Source organism: Rhincodon typus, chromosome 43 (genome assembly GCF_021869965.1).
Source record: "Rhincodon typus isolate 14 chromosome 43, sRhiTyp1.1, whole genome shotgun sequence".
Classification (NCBI taxonomy): domain Eukaryota; kingdom Metazoa; phylum Chordata; class Chondrichthyes; order Orectolobiformes; family Rhincodontidae; genus Rhincodon; species Rhincodon typus.
Window position 1 is genome coordinate 3,806,730 of NC_063374.1, and position 27,213 is coordinate 3,833,942.

Genomic DNA, 27,213 nt, shown 5'->3' on the forward strand with positions numbered 1-27,213 from the left:
CCAAACTGAACTAGCCCCATTTGCCAGCATTTGGCACATATCATTGCAAACCGTTCCTATCCATGCACCCATCCAAATGTCTTTCAAATGTTGTAATTGTACCAGCCTCCACCACTTCCTGTGGCAGCACCACCCTCTGTGTGAAAAGATTGACCCCCTCAGGTCCTTTTTGAATCATTCCCCTCAGTCCACGATCGAAGCACTTGCTTCCCACCCTCCTCGTCGCCAGCGGCGGTGTTTGCCGGGGTAGGGGGCGGGTGGGATTTGATTTCCTGCCGGTCGGTGCTCCCTCGCGCTCTCTCTCACTGTCCATTCAGACGATGCTCTCCTCCAGCTCCTGGGAGCCGCCGAAGATTCCCTCCTCACCCCGTCCCACCGTGACACCGGTCTCGGCGTACCGCAGCAGCGTGCCGTGCACTGACCGACTCCTCCTAGTCCAGACGACGCTGAGGCGCTTGGCGTAGCCGCGCCGGGCGGTGGAGGACGAGGTGCCCAGGTCGAAGGAGCAGCTGCGGCTGGCTTTGGGCAAGGGGGCAGGGGGCCGGGGCGTTGTCGCAGACTCCATCTGGTGCCCCCTCACCCGCGCCCTGGGCTTGGGCTTCCTCCGCGGCGCTTTGGCCCTCTCCTGGACCCCGGGGTCCGCCAGTCGCGGAGCAGCGCCGTTGGTCTGGGAGTAGACGTCACTGACCTTGGGCAGGCGGCGCCCACCACAGCCCCTGAGCTTGAGCAGGGCAGCCACGCCAAAGACCAGCAGGGCGACCATGACAGCACCACCCACCGCCACACTCAGGGTGCCCCCCAGGAAGTGAGCCCTCAGCAGGCGGCAGTGAGGGTACTCCTCCTCCTTGGTGCCGAAGCGGGTGCAACCCAGCACCCGGGTGGCGGCCAACTGGGTCTCGGTGTCTCCGTAGATGGCCAGGACGCACAGGTCATACTCCGCTCCTGGCGCCAGGTTCTGGAGGGCGAAGGCCCGGCTGCTGGATGGCACAATCCTGGGAAGGCGAAAGGGAGAGAGGTCAGAGGTCACCGCGTTCAAAAACCTCCCTCGTTCCCCCATCCTTCACCCCCCTCACCCCCACTCCCACACCACGCAAGCTCAGAGACCACCGCAGCGACGAGACACATCAAATAGAAATGTGGAACGTGGGAGCAGGAGGGAGGAGGCCATTCGGCCCCTGTTCCATTGTTCAATATGATCATCCATCTCGTCCCCTGTCCCCACTCTTACCTCCACGCCCTTTGATCCACTTAGCCCCTAGTGCTGTACCTAACTCCATCTTGAACACATTGAGTAGAAACTGGGCAGCATGGCAGCTCAGTGGTTAGCACTGCTCCCTCACGGCACCAGGGACCCGGGTTCAATTCCACCTTCGGGCGACTGTGTGGAGTTTGCGCATCCTTCCCGTGGTAGAGATTGTGAAGCCCGATGTGTCTTCTTGCTGGGTGTGAGGAGGAGGAGGAAACTTTGGAAAAGTGGAAGGGGGGGTGCAGAACCTTAAGGTAGAGGTGCTGACTGGAAGTTGATCCGTTTGGAAGGGGAAGACAGGACGGACAGGAAGTGAAGGGGAATGGGACACTCAAGATGGTGGCGCTGAGATGCCACATGTGGGTCAGGATGGAGAGCAGGATCCTGGAGGTTGCGGCAGGAAAAGCTGAAGCTGCAGCCAGGGCCTGAGGGCTGCATAGAGTTTAACAGCGTGGAAAGAGGCCCTTCAGCCCATCACGTCCATGCCGATCACCAACCACCTATCCATTCTAATCCCATTTCCCGGCACTTGGCACGTAGCCTTGTATACTGTATCATTTCAGGTGCACACCTGAATATTTCTTCACTCTTGTACGAGGGTTCCTGCCTTTCCTACCCTTACAGGCCGTGAATTCCAGATCCCAACCAAACATCTTGTTCTCAAATCCCCTCTGAACCTCCAGCCCCTCACCTTATATCTATGGCCTTGGTCTGTGATCCCTCCATCAAGGAGGGAAGTTCCTTCGTATTTGCCCTATCTATGGCCCAATAGGGAATCAGTTAGCTCAGCTGACTGGACAGCTGGTCTCTGATGCCAACATCATGGGTTTAATTGCTGCTGTGGCTGAAGTTCCAGTGCAGATCCCACCTTTTTAATCTCTCCCCTCGCCGGAGGCATGGTGACTTTCAGGTTAAACCACCACCAGCCACTTCTCTCCCACTAAGGAGAGATTAGCCCTATGAAACTATGACAATGAACTTTATACACAGCAATAAAAAATGGAAAAACTCAGCAGATCTGGCAGCACCTATGGAGAGAAATCAGATTCTGTAGCTAATTCACATCCAGAATTGAACTGTTTGCCACCAGAGTTGGAGTCTGTTTCTGTTGATGTTAACAACTGCAAAAACTCAATTAGATTGTAACATTTCACACGTATATAGCAAAGATATTTTCTCATCTTAAGATGATTTCTCTTCACGGATGCTGCCAAACCTGCTGAGTTTTTCCAGCAATTTCTGTTTTTGTTTCTGATTTCCAGCATCCGCAGTTCTTTCAGTTAATGTTACAAACAGCTCTAGTTTGGCTCTCAAATTTTACCTCCACTACTGACGCTCAGCATTTACCATCGACAGGATGAGCAAGGCTCCTTCGATGACACCTTTCAAAACCCCCGACCTCTCCCTGGAAATATATCACCATTCCTTCACTATCACTGGGACAAAATCCTGGAACTCGCTCCCTAACAGTACTGCGAGTGCCCCCACACCTCAGGGGCTGCAGAGTTTCAAGAGGTAGGCTCACCACCACCTTCTCAAGGAGCAATTAGGAACATGAAATCGATGTTGGGCCCAGCCAGCGACGTCCACATTGCTATGAATGAATTTTCAAAAAAATCAGAGAGCACTTTTACACACAATTTGAAACTCCCTCCATCACTGTGAAGCACAATATTGCAAAACTCTACGCTGATGAATGTTTGCTGGGGGTTGGTGTCCAAAATTAGGGAACCGACATAGATAGATGAAGTTACGGTGCAAAGGAACCTTGATTTAATGTAATAACACAGTGTGGAGCTGGAGGAACACAGCAGACCAGACTGCATCAGAGGAGCAGGAAAGCTGATGAAAGCTGACCTGCTCCTATGATGCTGCCTGGCCTGCTGTGTTCCTCCAGCTCCACACTGTGTTATCACAGACTCCAGCATCGGCAGTTCTTACTATCCTTGATTTAATGTGCTGTTCTTAGTCCTCATCTAGTAAACACTTGTTGTGCTAGAAGTTGAAAGGTAAAACAACTTAGGGGGTGAATGGCCTCCCCTTATTCATAGGATCCCTACAGTGTGGAAACAGGCCCTTTGACCCAACAAGTCCACACCGACCCTTGGAGCATCCCACCCAGACCCATCCCCCTATAACCCACACATCCCTGAACACTACGGGCAATTTAGCGTGGCCAATCCACCTAGCCTGCACATCTTTGGACTGTGGGAGGAAACTGGAGCATCCGGAGGAAACCCATGCAGACATGGGGAGAATGTGCAAACTCCACACAGACAGTTGCCCGAGGGTGGAATCAAACCCGGGTCCCTGGCGCTGTGAGTCTGCAGTGCTAACCACTGAGCCACCATGCCGCCCCCATATTCTTTTGTGTTGAGGGTGCTATGCAATGGGTGCAATGTCATCACAATGACAACCTGTTCGGACTCATAGGAAGGATATTGTTAAACAAGAAAGGGTACAGAAAAAACTTTACAAAGATATTGCCGAGACTGGAGGGTTTAAGTTGTAAGGAGAGGCTGGAGAAGCAAGGACATTTTTTCCCCGGAACACCAGAGGCTGAGAGGTGATCTTGTAGAGGTTTATAAAATCACCAGGGGCATAGATAAGCTGAATAGCCAATGTCTTTTTTCTCCAGGGTAAAGAAGTCCAAACTAGAGGGCAGAGGTTCAAGGTGAGAGGGGAAGGATTTAAAAAGGGGCCTGAAGGGCAACTTTTTCGCACAGAGGGTGGTGCATGTATGGAATGAGCTGCCAGAGGAAGTGGTGGAGGCTGGTACAGTTATAACATTTAAAAGACATCTGGATGGGTACATGGATTGGAAGCGTTTAGAGGGATATAGGCCAAACATAGGCAAATGGGACTAGGTCAGTTTGGGATACCTGGTCGGCACAGATGGGTTGGACCGAAAGGTATGTTGCGGTACACTGTATGACTCTGAAACACCTCTGGATTAGATGGGCCTCTTGGCCCAGAGGCAGGGACATTAACTCTGCAAGCTCATTTGGCATATGCCATCCTAAGGGTGGGGGGGAGGTGCACATGAAATAGTGAAGAAGATGTTGCTGATTGGTCAGTTAGTCCACTACAGAGTCTTAGCGAGACTGGATCTGGAATATTGTGCGGAGTTTTGGTCTCCCTGCTGAAGGAGGGACACACTTGCTTTGGAAACAGTTCACAGAAGGTTCACTCGCCTATTTCCTGGGACAAAAGGGGTTTGCCTTTTGAGGAAAGCTTGGGACCAGATAGTCGCTGGAGCTTCAAGGAGGGAGGAGTGATCTTCCCTGTTTCAGTATTACCTTGAGGGGTCTCGGCAGGGTCAGTGGTGAAAGGATGTTTTCTCTCACAGTGGGCATAGTTTTGGAATTGGGGCTGTCCCTTTTGAGACTAAGATGAGGACGAATATCTTCTCTTAGAGGGCATTTCGCCTGTAGAATTCCCTTCCCCAGGAAGCGGTGGAGGCTGGATCATGGAATATACTCAGGGCCAAGTGAGACAAGGGAGGGAAGGGTTGATGGGTGGGTGGGGGGAGGGGGTGCTGTTGTGACTGGTGGAGTTTGGGTGAGTGGGCTTGAGGCTGCACTTAACGATTGTCCAACATTTTCTCGGATGGCAGAGCATGTATTCGGAACTGAATGGACTCCTCCTGCTCCCATTTCCTACGTCGCCGCTCTGTGGAAACTCATTTATCAAAGTGCACACTCAGAAAGACAGTTTTGCTCACAGTGTTTTTGCTGCTGACCCATCCACGTTGAGAGTTAAGGCCGAGAAAGGGGTCGCCAGCTACGTTGACGTCAAGTGAGAAATCTTACTACCGTTTCGGATCCTTTTGGCAGCCTTCACATCAAGCGACCTGTGCCCTGACCACCTCTCCAAGATCGCTGAGACACGTGCTCGCCTTTTATATAATCCACCACTTCTGGGATCTTGCTGTGCCTGAAGTGTAACAACGCGTAGAATGACGAGAATTGCTCCAGCGCACATTGAGGCCATTTGGCCCATTGTGTCCGCACCAATCTCTTCAAACGAGGAGTTCACTACAAAATCCGTCCTCTCATGGCTTCCTTCCCTTACCGTATTCCTCCTCCTTTTTAGATAATAGTCCCATTCCCCTTTTTCAACGCTATGACTGAACCTGCTTCTGCTGCGCTCTCATTCCCCTTCCAACCACTCACTGCACGGATAGGTTTCCCTATACTGTCACTTTTGTCTCCTCTAATTTCAGAAGTCGAGGCCGTCTTGTTGTCAATCCCCTCACAATGACCACAGCTGGGAAGATCACAACATGGGATGGGGTGGGAAGGTGCAGTTGCTTCTGAATGCATTTAGAATTGCAGGAACAGGGACAGGTGTTCCACCGTCAATCTAGGGGAGCACTCTGTGCAGCGGTAGGATCCCTTGACATGTAATCCGGAGGCCCAGTCTAATGTTCAGGTGACCCAGGTTCGAATCCCAACATGGATTGAGTATAGGAGTTGGGGGCATCATGTTGAGTTTGTACACGACATTGGTGAGATCTCTTCTGGAGTACTATGTCCAGTTCTGGTCGCCCTGTTACAGCAAGGATGTCATTAAACTGGAGAAGGCTCAGAAAAGATTCTGCTGGGAGTGGAGGGTTTCAGATATAAAAATTGGACTGGAAAGGCTGGGACTTTTTTTACTGCAGCGTAGGAGGTTGAGGGGTGACCTTATGGAGGTTTATAAAATCATGAGGGGTATGGATAAGGTGAATGACAAGCGTCTTTTCCCTAGGGTGGGGGAGTTCAAAATGAGGGGCCATGATTTTAAAGTGAGAGGAGAAAGATTTTAAAAGGACATGAGGGGCAATGATTTTACACAGAGAGTGTTTCATGTGTGGAATGAACTGCCAGAGAAAGTGGTGGATGCAGGTTCAGTCACAACATTTAAAAGACATTTGGATAAGTACATGAATAGGAAAGGTTTGGAGGGATATGGGCCAGGAGCAGGCAGGTGGGACTTGTTTAGTTTGGGAACATTGTGGGCGTGGATTAGGTGGACCAAAGGGTCCTTTTCCGTGATATATGACTCCAAGACTGTGACTTTTTGGCAAGTGGTGAAATTTGAGTCCAATAGAATCTGGAGATTATAAACCCATTCAGCACCTGTGTAGCGATTGTTGTGAAGGCCAGTCTGGTTCACAAATGTCTTACAGTAGGAAACCTGCTAGTCTGGGCCTACCTGTGACTCCATACTCAGAGCAGCGTGGTTGAATATTGACTGCCATCAGAAATGATTGAGGCAGTTCAAGGGCCAGTTAGGGTAAGGCAGTGAATGTTGGCCTTGCTTGTGAGCCATGAAAGAGTTAAAAATAGCCCTAATCCTGTATTCAGTCAGATAGCTAGTCTGTTAACAACAATCATTTTCTTTTTTAAAAGCGGATCTCATTTATAAAGGGAAGCCTTAAACGGAATATGTGTGCTTGACATGAAATATTGACATTTTATGGACTGATCAATATATACAATTAGGCCATCAGAGCACCAAAGAAGTATAGATCCTAGATTAGTAATTAATGATGTCTGACTATCAGTGACCAGACATTGTTGTTGTTCTTGGCAAATCTGAATTCCTGACTCCCCAAAGCCTGAACACCATCTACACGGCACAACTCAGGAGTGTGATGGAATACTCCCAACCTGCCCTGGATGGGGGCAGCTCCAACAAAACTCAAGAAACTCAACACCATCCAGGATGAAGCAGCCCCTCCAGATTGGCACCACATCCACAAACATCCATACACTCCACCTACCACCCTCTGTAGCAGCAGTGTGTACCGTCTACAAGACGCACTGCAGAAATTCACCGAGGCTCCTCAGACAGCACCTTCCAAACCAACGTCCACTTCCATCTAGAAGGACAAGTACAGCAGATACATGGGAAAACCACCCCCGCCTCCTCCCGCAAGTTCCCTGTCAGCCACTCATCATTTTCATTGGAACCACATTAGCCGTTTGGAACCTAGGGATGGGCAATAGATATTGGGCCTAGCCATCAGGCTCACATTCTATGAAAGAATTTTAAAAATCGATGCTTTTATTCCAGGAAGTAACAGCCCAGAGATGAGCTATTCAGCCAATGTGAACCCCAGCTCAGTCACTAGGCGCGATAGAATGCCTTCACCCAATAAGGTGACTGCATCAGAAGTTACCATTAAGTTGGTGAGGGATGGTTTTGAACATGCAGTTACACACGTTAGCTTTACCCCGCTCCCTCAGAAATGCCCCTCACTAATACTGTCCAAAGCAATTCCTGCCACCACCATCAAAAACATCCAGAATTACCCTCCAGAGATACCAGTCCAACAATATCTCAAGTAGTACCCTCCAGAATTTCAGAGATACCTTCCAGAAATACCCTCAGATGTTGTCTCAGAGATACATTCTTGAAATTCGCTCAGAGATCCTCCAGAAATACCCTCAAACCATCCCTCCAGAAATACACCCACAGATACCTGCCAGAGGTACCCTCAGAGATGTTCTCCAGAAATGGTCTCAGAGATACCCTCCTGAAATACCCTCATAGAAAGCCTCCAGAAACACACCCACAGATACCCTCCAGAAATACCCTCAGAAATGTCCTCCAGAAATGCCCTGTGATATTCTCTTGAAATACCCTCAAAGATATCCTCCAGAAATGCCCTCAATGAAAACCTCCGGAAATACACCCACAGATTCCCTCCCGGAAAAGCCCCAGACATACCCTCCAAAATACCTGAGATACCCTTTGGAAATACTCTCAGAGATGCCCTACAGAAACCACCCCCCTAGCAATACCTTCAGAAATATGTTCCAGAAATACCCCAAGAGACACTATTCAGTAATATTCCCAAAAATATTCTCCAGAAATGGCCCAAGATGTACGCCCCAGAAATACCCTCCAGAAACTTTCCTCAAAAAAAATGCACCAAGACACACTCCTCTGGAAGTACACCCAGTAATAACCCTTAGAAATTATATCTCTTCCCCTCCCCCACTGCAATAATTTGCCCAGTCACATACCCACAGCAAGACCCCTTGAATATTCCCACTAATGCTCCCACCTTCGCCTTTACTCATAAAGGACAGAGTGGTAATAACCCATCACAGTGAACCCCTGAACAGTCCTTTTGAAAGTCGCTATAATTTCAGACAAATTATGTTTGTTCTGAAGGGTGAAATCTGATTTTTCACATCCCAGCACCCAGTTGAAGAGTAAGCTGATTAAACCATTCGAAAATCTCTGAACAGTAAAAAGATGTCAGCAGGCTAGACCAAACAGATGCTAGTGCCATTGGTAATGACTTGGACTTGGCTGAGTGCTCAGGATCAGCAAGCATATCTAAGTACATGGAATTTCACACCTCCATTCCAAAAAGGGGTGGGGAAATGAAGAGAGAAAAGATTCAAATCTTAATTGCCATACCGGCCAGAGTTCTTGGAAAGCAACATCCAAAATATGCTGGAGGTTTGCTGTGTGTTTCAACAATACTCCAGTTGCCTTTCTAAAAAGATAACTGTGTTGTTTATTTTTTCACCTCAATGGCTTCATCGTGAGCAGTGAGCATCACTTTTCTCTGCTCGTTCAGTAATCCAGAGGTTTAAACTAATAATCTGGCGATTGCCAGTTCAAATCCCACTCTGGGAGTTTTGAGAATTTGGATTCAATTTTTTAAGAATCTGAAAGTAAAAGGGATTGCATTTTCTTTAACAAAAGAATGCCCAGCAGGTTCGCACATCACCTTTGAGTCTTGAGCTCGTAATCTAGTCAGATTCTCCAGTGGAGTAATAAAGTAGTCCTCTACCTGTTGCCTACCACTTTAATGCACCACCCTGTTCCCTGGCCAAAATCTCTGTCTCTGGCTTGCTGCAGTGTTTCAGCGAAGTTGAACACAAGCTGCAAGAACAACACCTCATTTTCCGCTTCAGGACTCTGCAGCCCTCCAGACTCAACATCGAGTTCAATAATTTTAGGACCTAAACTCTCCCATGTCCTAGCCCCCTACCCCATACACCAAGCCTTGTTACCACATAGCCTGCCATTACACACTACCTATTATCAGTCACTAATAGTCCCCATTAACAACTATTCACCCTCTCAGCCAGACCGTTATCAACTCTTTGTCCAACTGCTTTTCTCTCTCTTTAGGCTGTATCCCATTGTTTACTCCCTACCCCATCCCCCTCCCCTTTTTTCTGTATATAAACTGACATTTTCCCAGCCACCATCAGTTCTGAGGAAGGGTCACCGGACCTGAAACGTTAACTCTGTATTTTCTTTCACAGATGCTGGCAGATCTGCTGAGCTTTACCAGCAACTTATGTTTTTGATCAAGCCAGCTAGGTCTCACAGCCCCCGCTCCCCTTTTAAAATTTCATTAAGAGGCATCAGAGACAGGAGCACAGGTCAGTGTTTGACCCCTAGTTTGAACCCACACTGCCATTCTATCACATCGTCGCCAATTTTCTACCACAGCTTCACCTTCTGCCAAAACCTGTGACCACTTGCAATCGACCAGCCTCAGTCCGGGGCATCTTCCATGGCCGAGGGTCCACAAGATTCCGAGTGAAGAAGTCTCTCCTTGTCATGGTCAAGAACGGCTGACCCCTGCCCCCTAGTTTGTAAGCTGGTGTTCTACGTGCCTGCGACCAGGGGGATTCACCTTTCAGGCTTCTGCCCTGTCGTACCCTGTCCGAGCTTTATCTGCTTCAGTCAGGTCACCTTCCTGCCCCTTAAAATCGAGGGGACTGGCGCCAGAGGTTAAAGGTTGTTTAGGCACCATCAAGACGGATGTGTTTGCAGTCAGAGCTTTATTCCAATTTGCACACCACGAGCTTCAACCATCCTGATTACTTGCTCCCCATATAAACCCAATTCCCACTATTACCCCTCGATTAACATCTTAGTTCCATTGGATGTCAGGCATTCCCACTGGACCCTATGAGGTAATCAAGGTCAGGCTATCGTTTAGAACCACAGAATCCCTACAGTGTGGAAACAGGCCCTTCGGCCCAACAAGTCCATACTGACCCTCAGAGCATCTCACCCAGACCCACCCCCCTATAACCCACCTAAATCTACACATCCCTGAACACTGTGGGGCAATTTAGCATAGCCAATCCACCCTAAAACCCTGCACATCTTTGAACTGTGGGAGGAAACCCACGCAGACACAGGGAGAATGTGCAAACTCCAGCCTGCGACTTGTAGAACAATTCCAGTGGCCAGGAGCCAAGAATTATACCTGAACTAACATCGCTGAGACAAATTAGCTCCCCTCTCCCTTCCCACTCCCCGCCCCTCCCCCCCACCCTAGTCTGTTGCAGACTGCCCTGTACAAGGCAGTAAAGAAGATCTGACAGAGGTAGGGGAGGAGCCCTCTCAAAAAAATGGAACAAATAATGGTTTTTATTTTCTTCTGGAAAGTGACTGCTGTGAGGGGGTGGGGTAGCGAGCAAACATTCAGGAATACGGTACCAATTGCTGTTGTGCTTGTTACCATGGCGATCGTGTTCCACGTACAGAACAGAGCAAAGAAAAGACAGTTTGAGAGCCTCAAGGCCGCTGAGCAATGGGAGCCATTTTGACCTGGTCACTTAACCTTCACATGGAGCTCGGGAACTGGGCGTCCCGTGTTACAGGGACACATGTGAGAGTCAGACGTTGCTTTTGTATTTGAGGCCTGTTTAGTCTCTTTATCTGAGGAAGGATATTCTGGCGATGGAGGGAGTGCAGCGAAGGTTTACCAGACTGATACCAGACTATGAAGAAAGACCAGATCAGTTAGGATTGCATTCATGGACTCTTTTAGAAGAATGAGGGGGAGATCTCATAAAAACCTGTAAAATCCTGACAGGATCAAGGCACAAAGGATGTTTCCCAAAGACTGGGGGGGGAGTCCAGAACCAGGGGTTCACTTTCTAAGGATTATGGGGTAGGCCATTTCATAGAGTCCCTACTGCATGGCAGCAGGCCATTCAGCCCATCGAGTCCACACTAATCCTCTAAGAGCAACCTACCAAGACCCACACTACCCTGCCCTATCCCTGTAACCCTGCGTTTGCCATGGCCAATCCACCTCACCTGCACATCTTTGGACTGTAGGAGAAAACCCATGCAGACACAGGGAGAATGTACAAACTCCACACAGACAGTCGCCCGAGGGTGGAATCAAACCTGGGTCCCTGGCGCTGTGAGGCAGCAGTGCTAACCACTGAACCACCACGCCACCCAGGGCTGCGGACTGAGATAAAGAAAGATGCCTTCACCTAGAGAGCGATGAGACTTCTCTGTCACAGAAAGCGGCTGCAGGCCAAACATTAATCTCTGCCACTCAGATTCAAAATAGGTCGAGAGAGAGGCAAAACAAATGCGTTTTGATAAAACAAACAAGGGCAGGACTTGTACAATTAATGGTCGGGCCCAGAGCAGTGTTGTAGACCAGAGGGTCCTAGGGGTTCAGGTACATAATTCTTTAAAATTTGCGTCACAGGTAGAGACAGGATGCCCAAGAAGGTGTTTAGCATATTTGCCTTCATTGCTCAGACCATTGAGTATAGGAGTTGGGACGTCACGTTAAGGTTGTACAGAATGTTGGTAAGGCCTCTTCTGGAGTACTGTGTGCAGTTCTGGCCACCCTCTTATAGGACAGATATTATTAAACTACAGAGAGTTCGGAAAAAATTTACCAAGATGTTGCCAGGAATGGAAGGTTTGAATTATAAAAATAGGCTGGGATGTTTTTCACTGAAGCATAGGTGGTTGAGGGGTGACCTTGTTGAGGCTTATAAAATCATGAGGGGCATAGATGAATTGAATGACAAGGGTCTTTTCCCAAGGGTGGGGGAGTTCAAAATTAGGAGGCATATTTTTAGGGTGAGAGGAGAAAGATCTAAAAAGGACAACTTTTTTACACAGAGGGTGGTTTAAAAGACATTTGGATAAGTACATGAATAGGAAATGTTTGGAGGGATATGGGCCAGGCGCAGACAGGGGGAACTGGTTTAGTTTTGGAACATGGTTGGCATTGACTGGTTGGCCTGAAGGGTCTGTTTCCATGCTGTATGACTCTAATGACTATTACAAGTGATTTTCCTACCCTCAAGTAGCCTTTGAAACCTTGTACACAGAAACACGTATGGTCATAAAAACCGAAAGAACTGCGGATGCTGTAAATCAGGAACAAAAACAAAGTTGCTGGAGAAGCTCAGCAGGTCTGGTCACCGGACCCGAAACATTAACTCTGTATTTTTTCCTTCACAGACGCTGCCAGACCTGCTGAGCTTCTCCAGCAAGTTTGTTTTTGACCCATAGTCATAAGGCTGTTTGACTGGCAGAATAGCGCCAGGAGGGTCTGCTGATTTCCCAGTTGGTCATGGGACAGCAGCAGTTCACTCCCCCCATCTCCGAGGAATGGAGCTATCAGGAAGCCAGTGTTGGGACGAGGGAGGAAGAGGATAGGGAGAATTGGTGGATATTGCGTGCATTGAACTGGCCAGAAGTATGTGTGATGTTAACTTTGTAAACTTGATACGATGTAATTACTCCCTCCCGTTAGCAGCACAGTTTGTGCAAAAATGGACATAAGACCTAGTAATTTGAAAGATCAAAAACTGTGGCTGAATCCCCAGACTATCAGCCTCTCAGCGCATAAACACAGTAGTTGCAAGCACAGGTCAGAGTTCAGCAACACTGCAGTAAGTAACTCAACTCCTGACTCCCCAGGGCCTGTCCAGCATCAAGGCTCAAGTCAAGACTATGTTGGAATACTCCCCACTTGCTCCTGGATGGGGGCAGCTCCAACAACACTCAAGAAGCTCGACACCATCCAGGACAAAGCAACCTGCTTAAATGGCAACGCAAGTTGTACCTTCATTCCCTCTACCACCAGCAGTCTACAGTGTGCACTGCAGCAACTCACCAATTAATTGATTGCAGAGTCACAAGGGATACAGCACAGACGGAGGCTACTCAGCCCAATGTGGCCTGCACTGGCTCTTCAAACAACCTAAATTTGTTTGTGCCAATTTCCTGCTCTATCGCCTGCCCTTGCACACTGTTTCTCTCCAGCATTTTCCACAGAGAGCTGTTGAAACATCAGATTGGGCTGATTATATCAGTTTAGTTTATTTCTAATCAGAAACCAGGCCTCATTCCTTTCTGCTTTCATGACAGAACTGTTCACTTTCTGGGCCAGAGAGGGCAAGTTCAAAGCCCCTTAGACAGCACCTTCCAAACTCACAACCCGTCCATCTAGAAGGACATGAGCAGCAGATATGTGGGGACACCACCCCCTGCAAATTCCCCTCCATGCCACTCGCCATCCTGGTTTGGAAATACATTGGCTGTTCCTTCAGGATCACTGGGTCAAAATCCTGGAATTCCCTCTCCAGTGGAGTTGTGGTTCAAGAAGGCAGCTCACCACCACCTTCTCAAGGGGCAACTAGGGACGGGGCAATAAATGCTGGGCCCAGCCAGTGACACAAACATCCCATGCAAGAATAAAAAAATTGTGGATTTGCTCTCACATGTAGGTCAGACTGGATAAGGACAACAGGTATCCTTCTCTACAGGAATTAGTGAATCAGGTATTCCTTCCTTTATGATGGGGGTGGTAATGGCCTAGTGGTATTATCGCTGGGCTATTAAACTAGAAACCCGGATAACATCCCGGGGACCTGGGTTCAAATCTCATCACGGCTGATGATGGAATTTGAATGCAATGAAATATCTGGAACTAAGAGTCCAATGATGACCGTGAATCCATTGTCGATTGTTGGGAAAACCAATCTGGTTCACTAATGCCCTCTCGGGAAGGAAACTGCCATTCTTGCCTGGTCTGGCCTAGCCTACACGTGACTCCAGACCCACAGCAAAGTGGTTGACTCTGAACTGCCGTCTGGGCAATTCAGGATGGGCAATAAATGCTGCCTAGCCATTAAATGAACGAAGGGGAAAGAAAGCAATGTTTCATGGTCAAAGGCAAAATTAGGACATATAAGTTCCCACACCTTCCATCGAGAGAATAAAGTCTTCCCTCGGTCTCTGCCCGAAGGAAAATAACCCTAGTTTATCCCAGTGTCCCAGTTCTGAAGAAGGGAGCCTGGATCCGAAACATTAACTCTGCTCTCTGTCTCCGCAAGATGCTGCCAGACCTGCTGAGTGTCTCCAGCAATTTCTGATTTCCAGCATCCGCAGTTCTTTGGAGGTTATTTTATTTTCCCCGGTTTATCCAATCTCTGTTTGCGACTGAAACTGCCCAGTGCCAGGCAGCGTCTTCTGTTCCTCCATCCCGTTGTTCCAGAGATTCTGACTGCCCTGCTCCCCTACCTTTGCCATCCAAACCCTGAGCCTGCCAAGAGTCCTCTGAGCAACTTGCAGTACGAGTAGTTTCGGAGCTGGCAGTGGTGGTGGTGGGATGGGGAAAGGAGCCCAATAGCGCAGTGCCAGAGGGCATTTGTGCCTACCTGTACACCAATGTCTCATCCACCGAGGAGTTGTACTGGATCTGGTACATCCACACGTGACGCGGGGAGACAGCAGTTGGCCAATGGACCAAAGCGCCAGTGTCTGTTATGTCTAGCACCGCCACGGTTTCCTCCTCCATCTCCCTCTCTTCCCCGTCTGTCTCCTCGTCCTCCTCCTCCTGCTGCTGCTCCTCTGGGCGGCGCCTGGGTGGCCTATTGGAGGTGGTGATGTCCGAGGAGCCGGGCCGGCGGTGGGGGGCGCGGGCCGAGCCGTTGCCTCCGTGGGGCAGCGGGATGATCTTGAGGTCAGCCAGGGCGCTGGACTCGCCGGCAGCGTTGGTGGCGAAGCAGGCGTAAGGCCCATCGTCGGCCACGGTGGCCACCAGGATGTCCAGGGTGCCGTTGCGGTAGGAGGTCACCCGCGATGAGTTGACCACGATCTTGTCCCCCGGCGACACCCAGTGGATGGTGGGCTCCGGGTCGCCCACGGCCCGGCACTTGAGGGTGGCCCGCTGCCCCTCAAGGATCCAGACCCGGTGGGTGTGGCGGGTGATCAGCGGCGGTTCGCAGATGAACTCCTCCTCCGGCACCGACCAGAAGTACCTGCCCGCCAGGTGGGCAGGGGCGGCGCACGTTTCCAGGTCGTTGTGGCGGGTCAGGCGCCGGAGCCAGAGTAGCTCGCAGTTGCAGTGCAGGGGGTTGCCACCGAAGCTGAGCGCCACCATGGCGATGGAGGAGGAGGTGGAGGTGGAAGGAAGGGCCAGCGGCGTGGCCTGGGAGCGCGAGAAGAGCGGGTCGGGGGGCAGTGTGCGCAGCCGGTTGGACGTCATGTCGAGCCGTGCGAGCTTGACCAACTGTCGGAAGGTGCCTGCCACCATGTGCTCAATGAGGTTGTGGTCCAGGTTGAGGGTGTGGAGGTTGACCATGGCGCGCACCGCCTGCCAAGGTACCCGCTGCAGGTTGTTGAACGACAGGTCCAGGTCCTCCAGGGTGAGCAGGAAGTCGTCGAAGGCGGCGGTGCCGATGCTGACCAGCTGGTTGTTGTTGACAATGAGGTGCTGCAGGTTGACCAGGCCGCTCAGGTTGTGGTCCCGCAGGGTGGTGAGCCGGTTGCCATCCAGGTGCAGCGAGCGCAGGCTCTCCAGGTCGGCGAAAGCGAACGGCTGGATGGAGCCGATGGTGTTGCGGGACAGGGTGAGGTCCACCAGGCCCGACATGTTGACAAAGTCCCGCTGCCCCACCACCCGGATGAAGTTGTCGGCCAGCCGCAACTCCACGGTGCGCCGGTCGATGTTCACCGGCACAAACAGCAGCCCCTTGTTGGCGCACAGTGTGCTGAGCGAGTCCGACAGGTTCTGGCACACGCAGTGGAAGGGGCAGGCGTTGGCCAACGCTGCCAAGCCCCCGACCAGCAGGCAGCCCAAAAGGAGCCTTCGCATTGTTGATCCGTCAGGGAGACCTGTGGGCGAGCACCACAAGGGATTAGACCGGTGCGCAACGCATCCACCAGACCTAGGAACAGAATTAGGCCATTCAGCCAATCCAGTCTGCTCCATCATTCAATGACTGGTCTAATAATCCTAAAGCCCATTTTTCTGCATGTCCTCCCAACCCTTGATTTCCCGATTGTCCTAAAGTCCATTTACATTGTCCCAAAACTACTGAAATACGTTATGAAATAGCCTCACAGCAGCCACACTGACAGACCACTTGAACTGAGAGAGTAAAATATCCTCTTTGGCACTTAGATCCTCAACTATGACCACCCCAGCACTGTTCAGGTGTATCGTTTTGCCTTGCCAATGTTTATTCATTGATTAAGGATGGTCTAAGTTTACATGTCAAGATTGTAATTGTAACAAGAAGTAGTTCAGTGACTTACTGCAATGCTCTAACTCTGGTTATAGGATGGGGTGAGGGAGGTTGGCATGAAACATACATTCTCCTTATGTCCAACCAACACTGTTGAGTCAAACTGGCATTTTCTGAGGACCACTGACGCAGTTAGTCCTCCAGAGTAACGTTTTTGTAGGCAGCCTGATCAGTGGTCAGTTTTAAAATCTGAGATTGGGAATTCTGTTTTTTTACGAAAGGTGCTCAATGGAGTAGAGTCAAAGATCAGCCATCATCTTGCTCAGTGAAAGAATAGGCACAGGAGGTTTGGGGTTGAATGGCCTCCTTCTGTTCCCATTGAATTGTCAGGTTGCCTGAGGGAGGTTGGGGGGTAACTGTGGCCAAAGATTACCTTACACTATACCCTCCCCTACGCTCATTTAGTCACCCTTTCCCCTCCCCGTCTGTCTCTCACAGTCCTAGAAAATCCCTCAGACTCAGACACTCTCTCAGTCAAATTTGTTTGATTTACACACACATATATATAGACATGCAAACACGTGAACACCCAGACTGACACAGACACAGACGCGCATACACACATACACACACTCTCAAATACAAACACATGGACACACATAGACAGACACACACAGATACACACATACATAGACATATATGGGTTCACAGACACATGCTTAGTGGTGTTAATAATCCAGAGACCCAGCTAACGTTCTGGTGACCTGGTTTCGAATCCCACCATGGCAGCTGGTGGAATTTGAATTCAAAAGAAGTCTGGAATTAATTTTATTTTGAAAGTCTGGAATTAATGATGACCATGAAATCATCGTTGATTGTCAGGAAAAACTCATCTACTTCACTAATACCCTTTAGGGAAGGAAATCTGCTGTCCTTACCAGTTCTGGCCTATGGGTGTTGGAAATGAACTGATCTTCTGGGTGTGCTCGCTAAGCTAACAGAACATGTGAGAGAGAGAGAGTGTGAATGTGTCTGTGTCTGTGTCTGTGTGTCTGTGTGTGTGTGTGTGTGTGTGTGTCTGCATGTGGGTGTGTGAGAATATGTGTCTGTGTGATTGTGTGTCTGCGTGTGTGTGTGTGTGCATGTGTATGTCTGTGTGCGCGCGTGCGCGCGTGTGTGAGAATGTCTGTGTGTGTGTTTGTGTGTGTGTGTGTATGTCTGCATGTGGGTATGTGAGAATGTGTGTCTGTGTGTGTGCATGTGTATGTTTGCGCGCGTGCGTGCGTGTGTGTCTGGTGTGTGTAGCAGGATTCCTGATCTCTGCAGAGATCATCCTTGCTGTGAGGGCAGAAGTGGAGAGTTAGAATTGGAGAAGCACTTTGAGTGGGGGCTGAATAGACACAGAAACGGTTGAGGGGCAGGAACAAGTCAGTGCACCAAGAAATAACTGCAGCAGCAGATTGAAGAAACTGCTGTATATCCCCAGCCTGGAGCCTGGTGGACCAGAGTGTAAACAGAGCACTGTCATTTACTGGCAGAGCCCTCTATTCAGTATTACCTCCTGTATTTATTTTGATGCTTAACTCCAATTCTTTGACCTTCACCCCCAACCATCTCTCCTGTAGTGAAAATGTGATGGACAGGAGCAGTTTGGTGTGGAAATTCCAATGTGGATTTTCACATGATTGTACCGGGTTAAAAAGCTCACTTGCTTTGATTTCTTCACTGCCCTTTTATTCCTGCACCCTCCCCCTCCAATTAAAGAATGCCCAGGAACTGAACCCTACACAGTGGGTGGTGAAGGCTTTTTTAAAAGGTCCCCCCCACCAAGCATCTCGATATTTTCAAATCACCCTACTCAGATGTTACAACAAACCTCTGTATCAGCTGGGACTTTCGTTTTTCATTCATTGCAGGAGATGGAGCATTTATTGCCCATTCCAGAGGGCAGTTTAGAGTCAACCATGTTGCTGTGGGGTCCGGTGTAGGCCAGACTGGGTAAGACTTCCTTCCCTAAAGGCCATGAGTGGGTCTTTCCCCCAACAGTTCGACTCTTAATTCCAGATTTTTATTGAGTTCGAATTCGACCATCTGGCGGGATTTGAACCCAGGTCCTTGGATTATTACCGGGGAGGGGGGGTCTCCGGATTAATAGTTTAGCAATAATACTACTGGGCCTCCCCTTAAAGCAAAGGAGAGGCTCACGTGTCATCCTTGAACCTGGCTCAGAGGTAGGGGCACTACCTTTGTGCCAGAAGATATGGTCACACTGGGCTTCGAATCTTCCTAGGTAGAGAAGACGAAGGGCAGAGCTAATCTCGGGATCTCAAATGCCAGATAGACTCAGCACAGTCAATAGAGAGCAGTTTGCCGTCTGACGGGAAAGTTGTCTGAACCGAGGGGGTGAAATCTTCACTTGTTTTGAGAGACAGGACCTTGGGGATGCCAAGGAGCACTCCCTTGCACTGGGCGTCTCAAACTCCCTCCCTCCAACAAATGTGGGGAGTAGGGTGTGGCCGTGGGTGGTAGTTGATTGAAAGATACCAAAAGCAAGACTGATTGATTTTTGTTTGAGGATCATGGGGCCCCGAGGCAGTATGATTGCCAAACTGAATGGCCGTGCTGGCTCAGAGAGTGGAGGGCCTGAATGGCCCTGCTTTCTGTTCCTACGCTCCCAGGAACAGGGACCCACACTGCCTTTTAGACCAGCCAAACTACTATTGGAATCCGGGAGGAGTATTGTCAACGGAAGTTCACCAGACTGATTCCTGGCATTGGCAGGTCGGTGCCACAAGGAGAATGGGCCTGTACCCTCCAAAGGGAGTGCTGCACTGTCGGAGAGTCAGTACTGAAGGAGTGCTGTACTGTTCAAGGAACATTACTGAAAGAAAGCTGACCAGTGGGAGTTGCTTTATTTTCGATGCAATGACAAACCAAGCCTCTCTCTGTACTTTCAGATTGACAGAAGAAACTCAAGATACCACCTAGGTTAGAAAGCAGAGTCCCGCACACTGTCCTGAGCTAAGCCATTTCCTCAACCAGTGCCCCTGAGACAGATTAGCAAGCAACTATCAAATTGGGGTCTAGCTGCAATCTTGAACTTGTTTGCCCTGTTTCCCTATACCAGTGACTGTGTTTCAAAAACACCTGAATGGTTGTAAGTGCCTGATGAGGTTGTGAAAGACGCAATATGCATGTAAGTTCATTCTTCCTCTCTTATCAGATTGTCATCCGTTCAGGGCACATGTTCGGGAAAGAATTGGTGTTCTTAAAATTAAAACTTCACCTCATGGCCCTGGGAAGTTGATTAAGCTCCCAGAGTCAACACTGGTTGGTCCTGCAGCTCAATGCATCACCTATCAATTTTGTATCCAGTCAGTGATTCCCCCTGTGGCTTTGTATGTGCTGAGTATCCCAACAACACTAAAGTGGACATGCACAAGGGACGAGTGTTCCAATTAGGATACTCAAATACAGCTCAGTGCCTGTTTCAATATGTCTGTCTGTGTGTGTGAGTGAGTGTGTGTGTGTGAGAGTGTTTGTATGTGTGAGTGGTCATGTCTGTGAGAGTGTTTGTGTGTTTGTATGTGTGTGTGATCGTGTGTGTATGTGGTCATGTATGTGAGTGTGTGTGTGAGTGGTCATGTATGTGAGTGTTTGTGTGTGTGAGTGGTTGTGTGTTTGTGTGTGAGTGGTTGTGTGTGTGTGTGTGTGTGTGAGTGGTTGTGAGTGTGTGTGTGAGTGGTTGTGTGTGTGTGTGTGAGTGGTTGTGAGTGTGTGTGTGAGTGGTTGTGAGTGTGTGTGTGAGTGGTTGTGAGTGTGTGTGTGTGAGTGGTTGTGAGTGTGTGTGTGAGTGGTTGTGAGTGTGTGTGTGTGCGTGGTTGTGAGTGTGTGTGTGTGGTTGTGAGTGTGTCTGTGAGTGGTTGTGAGTGTGTGTGTGTGAGTGGTTGTGAGTGTGTGTGTGAGTGGTTGTGAGGGTGTGTGAGAGTGAGTATGTGTCGGTGTTAGTGTGTTTGTCTGTGTGCACGTGTGTCTGTGAGCATGTGTGTCTGTGACTGTGTCAATCCCAGAGGGCCAGTTAACAAGGACACACATTAAAATCTCATCACAGCAACTTGTAGAATTTAAATTTAGTTATTCGTAATATGATGCTAGTCTCAGAGATGGTAATCATGGCAATCATCATCGACTATTGCTTATCTGGTTCATGGATGCCCTTTGGTTAAAGAAATCTGCCGTCCTTACACAGTCTGGTCTACATGTAACTCCAGACCTCTCAATGACTCTTAACTGTCCCTTCGAAATGGCCGAGCTTAGTTCAAGGGGCAGTTAGGGATGGGTGACAAATGCTGACTTCCCCAGCGATTCCCAGCTCCCATGTGAGAATTGAGAGAACAGGGGACAACAAAACCGAACCCTTCATGATTTTGACCATCCCTATCAATCAAAACAAAACATTCCCTGCTTCTCCAGCCTCTCCTGGCAGCATTTCGAACGGAAACTCCCTGGGTTAACCCATCAAACTGCCTCTGGCCTGCGGTGCCTCCCCTTGGGGGGAGGGTGTAACTGCAACATGACCGGTTTACATAGGCTGTTGCCATTAAAAGTGTGACCATGTGGGTTAAAGTGGGCAGAGTTCACAATATGTGTGCAGATCATGTAAATGCTGAACATCGTCGACAGAGCAGTATGAATCTAGCCCTGAATTTGCAAGAAATGATTTTCCACGGGAGGTCTTAATTTGGGGAACTCATGCGCACCATGTACGAACATCTGTTTTGCTTGAAACCGGAAATCTTTGTCTCTCACTCTTAATTGCTCATATTCCCTTTCAACGCATGTCAATTTCTGCTATTGGATTCGCTTCGTGATTTCATGAATGAAGAGGGTTTTAAATGGAATTCCTTTGCAGTGCTTGTCAGAATCTCTTTTGACCTTCAAATGTTCCCTCTCCAAATGAGTGCAATGCAAGTCAATTTACATCAATTTAGCTGCTGTTCAGCCCAAACAGCTCGAGACATCATTCTCAAACTGAGTTTTAACTGCTCGCAGATGAGAATGTTTTCCAAATTGCCACCTGTAGGTAAGTACCTGTTGTCATGGGAGTAAGTTTAAAGCCTTTGGACAGCAGTGGCGCAAAAACCTGTGAAGGGGCAGACGCTGAAAGGCGGCTTTCCCCAGGTGAGAGGGCGCTACATCGAAGGGAGTTACGGTCTTGGCATCAAGGGGGTAGTCCCTTTCGGACTGAATATTGTCTTCAGGTTCCCAAAGTCACTGCAGCACATGCACCTCAGAGACAGGGAACCTTAAGGGGGCAATGTTGCCTTTGGAATCTTGGGAATTCTGGAGCCCAGGGGCCTGTCATTTTTCAGTCGTTGGGTATGTTTCAAATCTTGAAGTCTGTAGATTCTTGCAAAGTTGGGGGATTGAGGAACCCAGCGTGGAAGGGGAGGTGTTGGAGATCGGTCCATGGACACATTGAATAGTGAAGGCTCTCTGGGAACTGTGTAACTTACGTCCTTGTGTTGATGTAACACATCACGGTTCATTAGGCAAGATGATGGTGTAAGGGGTAACACCACTGGGCTATTAAATCCCGCAGCCAACACTTTCCAGGAAGTGACTGCCTATTCCATCTGCAATGGACATCCTCATTACTTAGCTTCCCCAGATGCCCTTTAGGGAAGGAATTCTGCCCTCCCCTCCCAGTCTGGCCAACTCCAGACTCAGTGCTATTGAGCATTGAGTATAGGAGTTGGGACGTAACGTTGCAATTGTACAGGACATTGGTCTTACCACTTTTGGAGTACTACATACAGTTCTGGTTGCCATGCTACAGGAAGGATGTTTTTAAAGGGTGCACAAAATATTTACACGGATGTTATCAGCACTGGATGGTTTGAGTTATAAAGGAGAGGCTGGGACTCCTTGCCTGGGAACATCAGAGGCTGAGAGGTGACCTTACAGAGGTTTATAAAATCATGAGGGATGTGGATAGGGTGAATAGCCAAGGTCTTTTCCCCAGGGTAGGGGAGTCCAAAACTAGCCGGCATAAGGTTAAGATGAGAGGAGAAAGATTTAAAAGGAACCTGAGGGGCAACTTATTCACACAAAGGATGATGCGTGTATGGAACAAGCTGCCAGAGGAAGTGGTGGAGGCTGGTACAATTATAGTATTTAAAAAGACATCTGGATGGATACATGAATAGGAAGGATTTGGAGAGATATGGGCCAAATGCTGCCAATAGGGACTGGTTCAGCATAGGATATCTGCTCAGCATGGATAAGTTGGACCGAAGGGTCTGTTTCCAAGCTGCATGACTCTATGACTGTATACCATATACCCAGATGCCCTCTGCAGTGGCATGAGCAGGCACAAGGGGAATGAGGGGTGGGCACCTCATTGCCCACATCCCATCAAAGGATATATTGTCAAGAAGGCCCCAGTTTCTCCTTATGGTCAATATGCTCGTCTTTACATCAATAGCCAGGCTGGGATGTGCATTGACTCTCCCCAGTGCAAGGGGCTCATGCTTCACGAGAGGGTTTTTGTTTTAATGACAGGGGCGGTGTAATTCCTCAGTGATCAGGCAGAGGCGGCTTTCTCGTTCGGAATATTGTCACGAGTGACCAGTTTCGGAGTCGGCAGTTCTGTGACACTGCGTGGGGGAAAGGGGGCTGGGAGTCCCTGTTTGTTGACAGGAGCAGGAGGCCCCTCTCATGTGGCACAATCTTTAAGACAGAATCCAGGGAGAAATGTTCCAAGTTATCAGCAAGCTAAGCAGAGTGCTTTCTTGGGGATAAACATGTCGGTTTTGATGCATACCTGGTTGTTTCGTGGATTTCTGTTGGCATTTGTGGGGGTATGTTATGGTAATGTCTTAACATTAGGAGTGGTCCTTGTTATCCCTGCCACTGACACTCTCCCTGTGAATCACCCCTTCCATCCCCATGTTACTTTGGAGGAAAGCACTTACATTGGTTTAACAAAACAAAGAGTTTTCTCATCTTTCCTGCTGGGAAAAGGGGACGTTATATATCCACAAGCACACCAATTTATAAATAAAAAGGTTTACTGAGCACTGAGAACAGTCAAATTGGGGCACTGTGCAATCCTGGAGATGGTTTCAGGGTCTGAGCAGGACATGTTCTCATCATTTATTTGGTAATTTTACCCTTGAAAGGAAGCCATCCGTAATGAGGCGGTTACCTTGGCACTCAGGTAAGGGTACAGTATTGAGAGTGAATGGTTAAAATGGTATGTGTGTGTGAGGGGGAGAGAAAGTGTTTGAGCGTGTGTGTGAGAATCAGTGTGTGTGAAAGTGTGTGTATGTGTATGAGAGTGAATGTGTGACAGTGAGAGAGAGAGTGAGTGAGTTGTTTGTGTGAGTTCATGTGTGAGAATTGATTATGTGTGGGAGTGGGTGAGTTTGTGTGTACGTGAGAGCGAGTGTGTTGTTTGTGTATGTGAGATAGTGTGTGTGTGTGTGTGTGAAAGAGAAACTATATATGAGAGAGTGAGAATGAGTTTGTGAGACTGAGTGAGTTGTTTGCATGTGTGTGAGACTGGGTAAGTGTGTTATCTATGTGTGTGTGTGATTGAGAGAGTGAGTGTGTATGAGACCGTGACTGAGTTGTTTGTGTGTGTGAGAGAGAGGGATTGAGTGTGTGACTGAGTGTGTGTATGAGAATGTGTTTGAGTGTGCGCATGTGAGTGTGTGTGTGAGACTAAGTGAGTTGTTTGCATGTGTGTGAGACTGGGGAAGTGTGTTATCTATGTGTGTGTGTGATTGAGAGAGTGTGTGTGTATGAGAGAGTGAGTGAGTTGTATGTGTGTGTGTGAGAGAGGAGAGGGGGAATGTGTGTGAGACTGAATGCGTGTGTATGTGAGAGCGAGTGTCTGTGTGTGTGAGAGAGGGAGTGAGTGTGAGAGAGGGAGTGTGTGTGAGACTGAGTGAGTTATTTCTGTGTGTGTGAGGGCGTGAGTGAGTTGTTCATGTGTGTGAGAGAGGGAGTAAGTGAGTTGTTTGTGTGTTATGTGTGTGTATGCGTGTGTGTGTGTGAGAGAGAAAATGTGCAGTAAAGCATGATTGTACCAGCAGCCAGCCTCATTAGCATGAAAATCCTGCCAGTAAATCACTTGCCATCACTAAAACCGTGCTGCAGCAAATATATTTTTTATTAACACAGCCCCCAAGTCTCGGCACTTTGCGAGACAGACACGCACCAATGACCTGGTTTATTTAAATATGCTTAAGCAAACTGATCTCAGTACTTTGTCGTTTTGCTGATACAGTCTAAGGCACAACAGCAGGGGCAGTCTTCAATGCTGCCTTCTCTTTAATTACAGTGTTATCTGACAGCACAGCGCAATCCAAAGTGCATGTGAGTGGGGCTGGCTCGTAGGCAGCAGTGCAAGGGTTAAAACCTCTGCACAAACACATCCACCGTTACAAAACACACCAGAAACATACACACACACACACTCCTCGTACAAAAGCGAATAGCAATTTCATCGCAAATTCTGTCATTTTGACAATGACCTTCACATGCTAATGACATGACACTGAGACCTCATCCTCTTAGTTAATCTTTTGCCCCATTGGAAAACTGGAAAACCCCTTCTTTATTTCATTGCTTCGTCACCCTGGGCTTCTCTTTTTTTTTCTTGTGTCTTTTAAGTTTACCTTTGTTGTGGGAGAGGCATTAGCTCTGTGACGGCGATCCTCTAGCTTCCAGACTCCTCATTCTCGCCTGTCCAGCTCCCCTCGTTGCCCAAGCTTGCTGGTACATCTTCAGCTGCTCCTGGAGAGATGCGAGGTGTGTTCTGTATATGTGTGCGCCTTTTCTTTTTGCCCCCACTTTCCAGCGGCTCCCTCGAATGCAGCTCAGCTCGACGCAAGCTGTTTAATAGTCAGGCTCCAGAGATTCATTTGTATCTGCCGGTGGCTGGAAAGAGCAGAAACAGGCTCCAAACGAACCCGCTCTCATTTTTTTTGCCTTTGATTTCTCCAGTGCTGGCTACTGAGATATTTCTGTCACACACACTGTCTTTTGCTGTCTGTCTGTCTCTCTCTCTCTGTGTCTCCCCTGCACCACCCACCTCTCCCTGTCCCCAACCAACACCCCCTCCCCCCCCCCCGCCTCTCTGACTGTATCTCTGTCACCCACTATCTTTATCTTTCTATTTGTCAGTCCTATCTTTCTCTATCTCTGTTTCATCGCCCTCTCTCAATTCTGTCTGTTCTCTTTCTTAAGTCAGTTTCTTTTTCTGTTTTTGTCTCTCATTTAGTGTTTTTCTCTCTCTGTCGGTCTCGTCTGTGTCTGTCTGTTTCTCTCTATCTTTGTGTATTTCTGCCTCTCTATCTCCCTCTCCTTCTCTGTCACTGTCTTTCTCTGTCTTGCTCTCTTTCTGTCTCTCCCTCTCTTCTGTCACTGTCTTTCTCTGTGTCTCTGTCTCATTTCTCTCTTCGTGTCTCCTTCTGTTCTGTCCCTGTATTTCTCTGTGTATCTGTCTCACTTTCTATCTCTCCCTCTCCTCTGTCACTGCCTTTGTGTCTCCGTCTCACTCCCTCTCTGTTCTGCCCCTGTATTCGTGTCTCTGCCTCACTTTCTCTCTGTCTCTCCCTCTCCTCTGCCCCTGCCTTTCTCTGTGTGCCTTTCTCACTCTGTGTCTCTTTCTCTCCTCTGTCACCGCCTTTCACTGTGTCTCTGCCTCACTCTCTCTCTCTCTCCGTGTCCTCTCTCACTGCCTTTCTCTGTGTGTCTGTCTTGCTCTCTATCTGTCTTGCACTCTCTCTGTCTCTCCCTCTCCTCTCTCACTGTCTTTCTCTGTGTCTCTGTTTTTCTCTCTCTCTCTGTCTCTCTCAGTCGAGCCCGGCCGCCTCAATATAAAGGGAACTTTCTCAGCACTGTAGGATGTTGCAGGCAGATTACATTCTCGCGCCCAGCTTGCCGGTGCTCCATAGTCACAGGGTCCTTCTCCTGTCTCACTGTCTCTGCCTTCGCACTGTGACTCCAGGAAGACTTAGTCAGAGGGATCAGCCGGTTTTCGTCCTGCAGAACTCCCTCTGGTCATCCAGTCGACTGCCGTGTGCTTTCTCTCTCTCTCTCTCCCTCTCTCTCTCTCTGTGTGTGTCTCTCTCTCTCTCTCCCCTGTCCCTCGCCTGCCTCGTTGTCGGCAGATTAACGTCCATGTGATCACATTTGCAGACTGGAGCCCTGACTCCCTGCAATGGAAGCAGAAAGGACCTGCTGCTGTTCCACACATTCAAACCCCTCAACTAAGAGCTTGCAAACAAGCGGGGAGATCCTTTCTCCTTCTTCAGCTTGGGTGGGGGTGGGGTGGAGGCAAAGATGCAGGGCGAAGACTCAAGAAGAACCTATGGGCAGGGCGACAGGTCAGAGGCTGGGCTAAATTGATTTCCAAGATACGGCACGGGTTAGAGAGGCAGAGCGGCCTCCTGGCATTCTACACCATGCTCTGAAATACCTGGCCAATGACCTTTGAGGTGAGAGGTCGGAGGTTAATGACACCTGGGTTAAATTCCCAGGCCATAAAATTGCACCCCCCCACCATATCAGAGAAGATTGAGGGGGTCAAACCATATGTGTGGTTGAAGGTGAGGGCAGGGAGGGCTCAGTGGTTAGCACCAGTACCTCACAGCGCCAGGGACCCTGGTTCAACTCCAC

The 27,213-nt window shown here is 49.0% G+C and overlaps 1 protein-coding gene across 1 annotated transcript; it reads right to left on the reverse strand.

Annotated features, from left to right (window-relative positions):
* Positions 1-313: 313 nt before the first annotated feature.
* lrfn4a (leucine rich repeat and fibronectin type III domain containing 4a) lies at positions 314-25,382 on the reverse strand. Its single transcript, XM_048619736.1, has 3 exons — positions 25,209-25,382; positions 14,710-16,168; positions 314-992 (listed from the first exon to the last, which is right to left on the reverse strand). The coding sequence occupies exons 2-3, from the start codon at positions 16,146-16,148 to the stop codon at positions 314-316; spliced, it is 2,118 nt and encodes a 705-aa protein (XP_048475693.1). The 5' UTR covers positions 16,149-16,168; positions 25,209-25,382.
* Positions 25,383-27,213: the final 1,831 nt, after the last annotated feature.

Bases quoted from the DNA above. Each gene is read 5' to 3' on its own strand.
- lrfn4a (XM_048619736.1), bottom strand. From the start codon at position 16,148: ATGCGAAGGCTCCTTTTGGGCTGCCTGCTGGTCGGGGGCTTGGCAGCG. The intron at 993-14,709 runs GTAGGCACAAAT...TCGCCTTCCCAG, and splicing joins GATGAGACATTGGTGTACAG to GATTGTGCCATCCAGCAGCC.